The 11,302-nt window shown below is 40.2% G+C and overlaps 1 protein-coding gene across 2 annotated transcripts; it reads right to left on the reverse strand.

The window, feature by feature from the left end:
* Window positions 1-319: 319 nt before the first annotated feature.
* On the reverse strand, window positions 320-9,534 carry MTFR2 (mitochondrial fission regulator 2). Of its 2 annotated transcripts, XM_040060782.1 has the most exons (9): window positions 9,423-9,534; window positions 8,717-8,845; window positions 8,269-8,373; window positions 7,915-8,039; window positions 5,731-5,939; window positions 4,420-4,723; window positions 2,277-2,463; window positions 1,078-1,143; window positions 320-882 (listed from the first exon to the last, which is right to left on the reverse strand). In XM_040060782.1, the coding sequence occupies exons 1-9, from the start codon at window positions 9,486-9,488 to the stop codon at window positions 880-882; spliced, it is 1,194 nt and encodes a 397-aa protein (XP_039916716.1). In that variant the 5' UTR covers window positions 9,489-9,534; the 3' UTR covers window positions 320-879. The 2 variants fall into 2 exon arrangements, with proteins under 2 accessions (XP_039916716.1, XP_039916715.1); XM_040060781.1 differs by having other exon boundaries at window positions 320-1,143.
* Between the last annotated feature and the right edge of the window lie 1,768 nt (window positions 9,535-11,302).

Here is an 11,302-nt window from a genome sequence, read left to right on the forward strand (position 1 = left end):
AGGGATGCAGCTGTCAGTCTACTCCATTTAAGTGAGCAGCGAAATAGACACAGGGGATATAAGGGACACATTCAACTGTCTGCCAGGATTTGGGTTTTACACATCAGGATTGTTAGACAAAGGATTAGGTGAAAGCAGCTAATGTAAGGGGTGGATCATAATAAATTTGTAAATAAGTGGCTTCATTAGGTACTCTGGTAGGAAAAAATACAAGCTGTTGAATTAGTTTTAGATAATGCAATTCAAGAACTTGTCTAATATGTATCAGTTCTTAAGATACAAAAGAGTCTGCAAACAAAATGCCACTACCACATATATATACAATATAAAGGCAATTTTATTTTATAAGCCCTTGTGTACAAAACTGAGTTCAGATGCACATGACAAGACAGGAATTAATATTTACTTACATACAGAATTTAGACTGTGTGCAAGCAGATTTCTCTGCAAGGTCTTTTTTACCTCAGAATGCAACTCCCTCATATTACAGGCATTTAATAGATGACCTGCAATTGACTTACAGCACAAAGTTCCAGAAACATGAAAGTTCATCTCCTGACCCAAAATAAATTAGAAAACTTTGCACATGGAATAAGGAGCTGCATCAGCAAACTGCAAAAAAACCCAAGGCAACTACGCCACTCTCATGAAAAAGTATTACCATTATATACAGTAGGTGTAACACACTAACAAAATGTTTACACTCCTTTGTTTTTTACACTGGAGTGCAAACAGAGCATATACCTCAGCTCCCACAGCAATAAATCTTTGTTCTCCCCGCACACACACTGCTTTCTTGTATTTCCCACTGCTCCATACCAATAGAAGCCTTCTCTCAGTTCTGTGCTTCTTGTAAAAGCATCACATTCACAAGTTTGGCTACTGAGAAACCAAAGAGAAGGATGAGGTAAGTTTACAAACCCTGCAACACCCAAACTTCAACAGCATAGGAAAGGTATGTTCTAGAACACGTTATAGCACCTTACAGCAGTTTCAAAGTGGACCCACCACTTATACACACTTAACTTTCCTTGGAAGTCTCTACTAAATATGAGCTCTCGCTTTCCATGCTGGTACCTGCTTAACTCCACCACTTCTTGTAAGGCTGGGTTTTACATTTGGCTTCAGTCTGCAGTGTCCAACCTGAGAAGCAGAGACAAAGTTAAAACTATACCCAAGAAATTAGAAGATTTTTAAAAGAAAAACATTCTGGAAGAGTTGTTGCACTTCTCTCAGCACAGAAAGAATAAAATAGTAAGTCTGTGCAATTGGTTTAAGTACATTTATTCTTCAAAACACTCAACAGTTAACAGTTAGAGGCCTGGTTACAAACTCGTAAGATTATTCTGCTTTAACCAGAAAATTTCCATCTTTTTGTATCTACTCCCAAACATGCTGACCTTAAGCAGTATGTCTTCCAGGATTTTATAATTCAGCTGTCAGATCCTGGAACAAAAGCTATTCCATATACAAGCTGTTCCAGGAGCTATTTTTGATCTTTGTATCTAGAATCGGGTATGTCAGCTATGCAATGCAATAGTCTGCAGCATGCAAAATACCAGCATGATTACTTTCAACACATTTTTAAATTTTTCCTTTGTAGGGGGAAAAAGTCAAAGAAATTTATTAAGACTGCACCAGAACTGTTGACACACTGCAGCCTGTAAAATATACGCTACATTTAGCTTGGAAAATCCTCGTGGCAGCTGAAATATAGTAAAAAAAAAAAAATCAAATCAAATCATTATAGCTAGAAAGAGGAACACACATACACTAGTTTTCCTCAAGTTTTGAGCCACACAACTAGCCACAGGTAAGAAGAGCTTCCAAAGAATATCTAAGAATATCTGGATTTCCATTGTATGTTCTGCTTTACTATTTCCTTGCATTAGAGTAACAAATGCCACACCCCAAATCTTTTATCTCACTCTTAGATAGAATTGGTAAGCAGAGAGACACAGCTTAAATTAGTGTCAACTAATTCTATCCATGTCATCTGAGCAGTTCTGAGGTTTGGGGAAATGCCTAACAATCAACCAAACAACAGCACTGCTGGACTGTACATGCTGAGGTAGCTGACACAGATTGATATGCAGAAATCAGTGCTCAGAATCAAATTAATTTGAGATTTTCTGCTTTGATTATACTTTAAAGAAAGTAACTAACTAAGCTGATGGCTAAAAAAATTATAGGGAAGTTCTAGGTTTGTGAAAACTCTGCATCTATGAAAGTAGCAGTCAGTTCAAGAATACAAACATTCTTATATAAGAACATACCACTGGCACCTCAGGACTAGAAAATGGAGAGCTATCAAAAGAATTATTTTCTTTGTCCAGGGAATCATCTTCATCATCATTTTTATGTGCAAATTTCTGCTTTAGAGCGTGAGTTAGTAGAGCAACCGGATCCCAATCTGGACTCTGCGTCTTTTTGGGTCTAGAAAGAGGAGTACCTCCAGGAGACCTATGAAAAACAACCAAAAAATTACTGTCTCCTGACCCTAATGCTGTGCTGACTAATCCAAAATCTAGAGACACAACTTCTCTAAACATCCTATGCTATAAATCCCTGATTACACAAGTAATGCAACTGAAACTTTAAAACAATTCATCAAATACAACTGACACAGTTACACCAACTTGTCAGCCACACTCCTAGCCTGAAAACACAACCTGATGCTGTTCCATGAAAACTGGCAGAATCAATACAAAGTGTTAAAATACTGCAAGTAACAAGCAAAAAAAAGGGGAAAAATCGCAGTTTTTATAGCAAGTTAAGTTTATATATAAAGTTATATTGAAGAATGTTAATGGGAATGTCCCACTAAGGTATTTCATAATCATTGTGAACACAAATTTTATTCATTTTAAGTTCATTTAAATTTAGAAATCAAAACAGCATCTACATCCCAAACCTATCATAAATGTGGAAACCAGTGACTAGTCCAAGACAATAAATCGTAAGACTTTCTAACCACTGAGATATCTTGGGGGGTGGAAAAACATCCAGGTGTTTCAGAGTTCTAGCTAGTAAAGTGCTGTCTCCAGGCTGATGATTTGTACCTAATAATGCACACTGACAACACCAAGTTCTAAGTCTAGTAGTTACAGTAAATGTTGCTTAACACAAAACCTGAGAGGCTTGAGTTCACAGTCCCTATAAAAACAGGCCCTCAGAGCACTTGCACAATATGTAAGATGGTGTTTGGGTGGTAGAAACTGGGAACCTCAGGCTCTCAGTTTCTGAGAACAGAGGACTTCCCTCTGCAGCACACACATTAAACTACTGTCAAAAATATTTTAACAATTTTGATCATCATTACTCCTCCCAAAAATATAAATTATTCATTATTCAGTTAAGTTCTACTTCAAAATACACAGATACCTAAATCCAGAAAGCATTTTGGATGTACAAGCTACCACTTTCTGCTAATTATGCCCCTGCTCATGATGTTAAAACTGTCAGCCTGAATATTACATTTTCTTTATTCACCATACATGAAATCACAGAGAAAAAAACATATATAAAAGAAACACCCAGGTTTACCTAAGTGCATTTTATATTTGCTTTACTTACTGTAAGAAGGTCATCAAAAGCATAAAGACATGCTTTAGATTTGCATATAAATTATTTGCCCAAGTTTTGTGCTAGTCATTCTCAGGGATAAAGCTCACAGTTAGGAAAACGCTGAAATGAGAATGCAGTAAGTTTTGCCAAATGACATTCTTCCCACATTCAGAGCCTCAAATGTTCATTATGGGCTCAGTTTTTCTTACTTCTTCAACCCAAGAAGTTCAGAAAAGAACTCTGAAGGTGTAATCTCTATTATACCTAGCACAGCAGAGACTAGAACAGGTGTTGCAGTCTTTAGTAAAGTATTTTTTTACAAGTCAACTGCACTTACCATCAAAACAGCTGACCACTAAAAATATTTATAATCCAACTGCACTATTGAAATACAAATTTATGAAACACTTTCAATAAATGATACAGTACACGTTTTTGTTAACACTTCAAAGCCTGAAACAGGACATTTTGAGTATGCTAACAGTAGTTTTCTGAAGTTTCCCTGAGGATCTGGCCTTTCACAGTAAATCCACAGGGGTTATTTTTTCAGATCAGTTCCCATGCCTGTGCCTGCAACCTCGTAAGCGACATCTCACCTCCCAATACCAAACTGAGATTTGCCTACTGAAGCAGGAGGGTACTTTAAAATGCTGCAATAGTCAGCATGTTTTAAATGCATCCAAAAGCCACATCACAAGTATCTTACATTCCACACGGTGAACTCAGAAGTTCCAACTTCAGTTTGTCAGCAGTAGCTGCTCTTTAAATGACTGGTGTTCTCTGGTGCTACTGAACTGCCGTTGATGCTTAGGTAGCCTTGGCTTGCTGAGATGCAGACCCAATCCAACCTACCTCTCAACAGCTCGCAACTGAACTTTGTTTAGGTCTTTCAAAACATCCATCATACTGGGAATGTTCTTTGTCCTCTGGCGATCAGTACTGTGAGCCGCAGTTGAATCGCTGCTTCTTGCAGCTCGGCGTTGTTTGATAAGTTCCAGTGCAGAATCACTAGCATCAACACCAGATGGTGCACCACAAGGAAGTGGAGGAGGCGAGGGAATTACAAAGCGATTGTGAGAGACGGACAACGGTGTAGAAGTCATGGCTGACAGTGGGTAAAATCCATCTGGAGTGCTGAGTGTTCTGCATAAGGTTTCTGCATACAGTTAGCGAAGAATAACAACAAGATATATTAACGTCTAGGATTAATCAGTTTTAAGTGAAGATAAGACTGCCCTTTGAAAGCACTTTCTTAGACACCTTGCACATAACAACACAGAACTAAACTAAAAACAAAGAATATTACTTCAAACCCACAGATTCAGAATACATGAAGTAATGAATCTGAGGTGTCTTGTGCTACTCTGATTTTCTCTTCCTGTTTCTTCATTCTAGGCACTAGATAAATCAGCAAAGCAGCCTGCTACGATGACCAGTGGTCTAGTGGTTACAGTAACCTCCATGAAGCAAAAGATAACCACAAAACATGTAAAACAGATTACAATACTGAGTGCAGTGGAGAAGACCCAACAGCAGCTGAATCACAGAAGTGCCTCACAATGCCACACAAAAGTAACCACCTCACACCAGTCTAAGTATTTCAGCAACCACTGTGGGGTTGGTCTGTAAGTAAGACACTTGAGACTCAAAATTTATCAGGAAATAGAGGTCAGAAGATGGAAGTGCATATTGGAGGCCAACTACGTAGGATACATCTGTAGCATTTGTACATTTGTAGCATTTGTTTTTGTTAAAGCTCCAACCTGACTAAGAATTCTTTTTCTACTCATTATTTTAATAATTTGTTAGAAAGACAGCACAAAACCCCAAAGGGACAATTAATCATCTGTAACTTTTTTAAACAGTTATTAGGAGTCTATAGATAGTGATGTTACTAAGCTCCTTCACCACCATTGAAATAAAGAGGATCAATTGCATTTGAACTTGGCAAACAGGCCATAAAATAGGAAAGAGAAAGCACACCAAACAGCAAAAAGAAAAGCAAAATATTATATTCTGTAAATTTAGTTGGTGTATCTTCTGTAAATTTAGTTGGTGTACCTTCAGTTAGAAAAGTTAAAGATGTTCTCTACCAATATCAGACACAGCAAACTCTAAAGCAAAAAAAGAAACACTGGTTTGCATCAGTCCAGAGGGGCTTACGTGAGGGAACGCTTCCCAAGGTCTGCACTGAAACAATTGCAGCAATCTGAGCACGAAGAAAGGTCAGCTCATTCTCAAGCGCAGAAATTTTCTGGAGTGCTGCTTGATCAACACCATCTTTTTGTCCACTGTTTTTCGGAAAGCTCTGTATCGAATCCAGACATGGATCAGGAGGAGCTGTACTTCTCTCTTTACTCCTCACTTCAGTTCTACAAAGCAAAAAAATGTTTCAAAAGGCTCAGCCAACAATGGAAACCTCAAAATTACTCGAGCTGTTTGAGCAAGTTATCGTCATTCTGCAAGATTTAACTTTTCCAACTATTTAAGGAAACTACACTTTTAACTACTCAAAACTTCTAAAATGTTTCAAGTCTCCCTTTACTCAAATACAATGCAGATCCTTGCAGCGTCATCATAAGAATTAGATAATTCACTCAGGAAGAATTAAACATCATAAAGTCATACAGTAGGATTATCATTATTCAATAACTATTAAACTGACACCGTAATGTGTCTCCTCCTTCTTGTCACATGAATATAAAAGGCAGGAAAGTCAAAGAATAATGATCTCTTAATTAGGCTTCAGAAATTTTAGTCATTTATCAAACTCTAAGATATACACTGCAAGCAGCAAAGTAGTTACAATCTTACAGAAAACGTACTTGAAAATAATAAGATTTATTCAGACCTACAGAACAAGAACCTCACCCTCTTTAAGCTACTATAAGCAAAGACAGCATTAGAAAATTGTGCTATAAGCCTCAAGTTTTAATGTTAAAATTTGTTTCAAGCCTGTGCCTGCAGAAATAAACTTAAAACATAACATAAAATCAAACTACCAGAATTTCATTATGGAACACGGAAAGAAATTAAATTTACCGGATTTGTTTAAGATGTACTAAGCTTTGACTGAAAAAAACCCAGACTTTCTCCCTTATTTTAAACATCCTTTTACTTCAAATCAGACCTGCAACATTGCTTTCTGATTTGTCAAAACCCCCTTGCTATAAACATGACTTGAGAAAGAAAAGACATCAATTAGAATAGTTGCTCTTGAAAAACATTCCACAGAGCCAGAAGAGGAAGAGGAGCAAAGAATGAACTGTTTTAGTTCTGTGAATCTGACCAGCTAAAGAATAGCATGAGCAGGACAAAACAGGCCAGGAGTTTTTTGTTCTTTCAACAATGTTCTTGCTCTTTAATATTTTACAGCTGTTACAAACTTTAATAATTTAACAATAACACCTCAGGAAACATAAGATGAAACACACTGTATCCAACTTCTCCAATGAAAAGTGTGTTATCTGAATTCATCAATTTCTTGTATTTTCATTACTGGCAAGCAGCACAAACATCACAGACAAACAAACATCAATATGAAGCAGAATTATATTGTCCTATACAGATGCAGTACAAAACAATACAAGTGTCCACATTTTAATCTTGCTTCTGGCTCTAAATCACCCTCTGATTTTGAACAGATCTTTAGAGAAACAGCAAGACAACTTTCTATTTCTTCTCCAGCGGGGGGAGAAAAAAAAGACAAAACTTATACACTATTTATGCCTGCAAATTCCTGGACAATTTATCATTTTGCAGTACCTAAAATATTTTGTAATTTGTAAAAATATTTCTCTTCAACTCTCTATAAAAGCTAGAAACATTTATATAAACTATATCCAAAATTATTTTAAAATTTTTAAATAATTATGTTTGTTTTTCCATCAAAGCAACTGTCAAGGCTTACACAGGCATTGTAAAAATCAAAGCCAAAAGGAGACATTTAAATATTTTTTTCTTGTTTCCCCATTTAAAACGTTTATCAAAAAGGTTATAAACTAGAAGGATAAAGATAGGTATAGTCTTACAGTATACTGCAACAACCGGGTCCCCCCCTCACAAAACACTCTGTGAGTGAAAATCATGAAAGTGAAATTTAAAGTACCAGTAAAGAACCTGACATACTACTATGGAGAGAAAAGAGGATACTCAATTTCAGAAATCTTTCAGAAAAGAATGTTTTACATAGCAAGAATTTTCAAGTAAGGAGGAGATGCCCCCCCCCCCAAAAAAAGCACAAAATATTTCCAGAAAAGACTAGGAAAAAATGAAAACAAACTTAAATACAAAATCCCATACTGTAAAGAAGGTATTGCTAGTACTCCTTTTTACACTTCTACTTACCTAAGTCTAGCGCATGCTTGTCCTTTGTCATTTGCCACCCACAGGACATCAGCAAGTGATGGAGCCACAGGAGCTGGAGCTGCACTTTGTTCATCATAACCCAATGGATTTGAGTCTTGAACAAACTAAAAACCAACAATACCAAAAAAGGTAGGAAGGGAAATTGGATCCAGCACATACTGAAGGTTCTGATTCACCCAAAGGAATTTTTAAACAGTGCTATAAAGATGCTGAAAATGTTGAGTATAAGGGATGCACCACACAATTACACAAGCTAAAAAGAAGACTATCATCAAATTAAGAAACAAGAAAATACAAACAGGTGAAGTATACATATGACAATAAATTGCTTACTTTAAAACAAGGTCTGGGGTAGGGTTCCAAGGAAAGAATTGTCCCAAGCCTACGGACAACACTTCGAGTAGATCCATATTCCTTTTTTTGGCAAACAGATATAACCTAAAAATCAGAAAACCTTTGAACCTAAGAAGTAAAATCAAAGCCCTCAGTTCATTATCTCACCATCAAAGTTATTTAATTATTCCACGTTACAGGTAATTAAATGTAATGCAGTTTGGTTAAGCTGACTTTTTAACGCTCTTTTCAAGCTAAAAGTCCAAAGGGGCCTACACTGGTATGACAGACAGTGTCTAAAACACTGCCAAAATACAGAATATTTTAAAGAGGCACAAAGGCCAATATCTTGAGATACTGGCAGAAGTGCCAATTTCATTAAATATATGCATCTGTATAAGTCTTGGGAAAGAACAATTAGCAAAGAAGCGAAATAAATTTAACATACCTTGGCCTGATACTTCCTTATGACAGCATATAACTGCTGGAAATGCCTTCCTGATGAGACTGCTGAAGGAAGGCATGTTCCGAGTGTACGAGTGATACTGCTGCCAAACCGAGTTTCAAAAAACACGGCCTGTCAAAAAAACCCAACAGCTTCCAACAACGGCACCAGAAATTAAACAGGGCAGCTCAGCCCAATCGGCACTCCCAGAGATACGCCGGTAGTCCCCCATACACAACGCAAGGACTATCTCGGAACCACAAGCTGCAGAACGCCTCACCGCCGACAGCCCCCGCTGAGGAGCTGCCCACGAGCGAGCGCTCCGACAGCAGCCCCGGGCACGGCACCAGCGCCTCCCCCAGCTGCCCCCGCCGCACCTTTCCCAGGTCTCTGAACACACGGCAGTGATTAACTGCTACTTGGGAAAGGGTGCCGTTCATTTGGAACGGCAAAGCACGAGCAGCCAACAGCGCTGACTTTCTCACGCTGTTCAAGGCAAGAAGAGCCACTAGACCGGCAGTGTCGGGGCAGTTACCCCCACGCGCGGACAGCGTGTTCCGACAAACCCGACTGCGGTCAAGGAGGGCGCCGAAGCCGCCCCACCGCCCGCGGTGCCGACCTTCCCTCCCTCCGCCGAGCCAAGCGGCTGCAGGCGAGACGCCCCGCCCGAGCGGCTCTCCGGGCGGAGGCAGGCGCCGCGGGGTCTCACCTGCCGGTGCGGCCAGCCGAGGTAGCGCAGCAGCCGCCGGAGCAGCTGCAGCAGCAGCAGCGCCATGGCGGGCACAGCCCGCGCGTGGCCCGAGCCCGCGGCAGCGCACAGAGCGAGGGCACCCGCGGCTGGGGGCGGGGCACCGCGGCAGCTCCGCCAATAGGAAGCCGGCGGTGCCCCCGGCAGCCAATGAGCGGCGAGGCGGGCCCGGCGCGGGGGGTGTCGGGAGGGAACGGTTTGAACGCCGCGCTGCCCGGGCCTGCTCCTCTTCCCAGCGAACGCTCCCGGGAATGCGGGCGGCTTCGTACGCCTCGCTGACCACGGGGTTGTACTCACAGCAAAACGTAGCTTGTGCCTCTGCGAAGGCAGAACACAATACGCACAACAGAAGAAATGCACCAGGGCCTGTTAACTCACTGAATTAATGGCAAGGAGCTAAACTGAGATGGTTTAGGTCTTCGATGTAGCAAAGTCGTAACTACTTCATTCACACACTTAAAACAAATGCTCAGTGTCCCCAACGCAACTGCCCTGACTACCCTTATTTCACTTCAAAACCTGGCTTTGAAATTCTGCAATTGTTCTTTTATCTTGCACTTCTTTCATCTTCATAAGCAGGATTTCTACTGCTTTCCTCAAGAAAGTCTGAGAGCTTCAATAAACTTAGCAGTGCTAACAGTGCTTCCGCCAGGAAAAATATCCTTTTCCTCCAGCTGTGCAGTCGGTGTTTGGAGATCACCTTCCCTTGACTCTGCAGTCGGTGTTCCTACTGTCAGTACTGGAGTTCCTACAGCAGCATTGCTGCTTACTGTTATCCATGACCTGTCAAGCAGATCGATTCTCTCACAGCAAACACAAAGGAGGAGCACTACCGGTAACACACATTAGGGTAAAACTGTACTAACCGCATACAACTGGTTCAGGGGACTAGGAAGGTTTTAGCTTGAGGAGAGGAAGGGCAGAATATTTTAATGGATATTTTGAAAAATTGTACTACACCACTTGCCTTAGAAAAGTACTTCTCACCTACTCTTCCAGCACCTTACTAAAGAAGGGAAAGTGCCAACAAGAGGGGAACAATACACAGCTCTACTGGAAAGCCAGGAAGAGGCAGGGTCTCATAAGCAACACCAAAACCAAGGCAATTTAGTTTCGCTGCAGCATCAGTAACCAGCTGCACTGAATGAGAGGCGCAGTTGGGAATCCATCCAAAAACACTTCAAGTCAGCAGGTACAGCTCTCAACAGTACAGAAGGGATCTGCAGGATCTTCTGAACAACAGCATCTTATGACAGGCCAGCATTAAAAACAAGGAGAAGTGACTTAGGGCACAAGGCTTAATGCTGCAGCTGTACCTCTGGAGCTGAGCCAGAGCTCAGGGATAGCTCTCTTTTTAAAGCACCAGCAAAACAAATGCAGGGAAGCTTTACTCTTATGTAGATGCCTGCTGTTACAGTAATGCTGATTGTTCCTGGGAGGTAAGAGGATGTGACATTTAATTCCAAACCAATAAACTTAATGGACACTGTAGTAACAGTACAGCTACTGGATTTCAGGTTGGTTGGTGGCCTTTTTTTTGGCCTAGTAAAATGTACGCCTGATTTTATCTGAACTGCAGGAATAACTTCAAACTCTGTGAATCCACTTCATCTCTACATGGTGTCCTTAAAAAGCGCTTCACTGCTGAAGAGCATGACTCAGAATGAACAACTGAATGCAAAAGACAGTTAAACATTTTATACCAGCATAATGTCTACACATTTTTTCCCTGTGCCACCAATGATGGTCTTCACCTTTTAACAAGAGAAATGCAAAATGCACTGAAATTCCATTCACAGGTCATGCAACTACCTTAGCAGCACCAAGTGAAAACCTCAAAA

The sequence above is a fragment of the Hirundo rustica genome, chromosome 3 (genome assembly GCF_015227805.2).
Source record: "Hirundo rustica isolate bHirRus1 chromosome 3, bHirRus1.pri.v3, whole genome shotgun sequence".
Classification (NCBI taxonomy): Eukaryota; Metazoa; Chordata; class Aves; order Passeriformes; family Hirundinidae; genus Hirundo; species Hirundo rustica.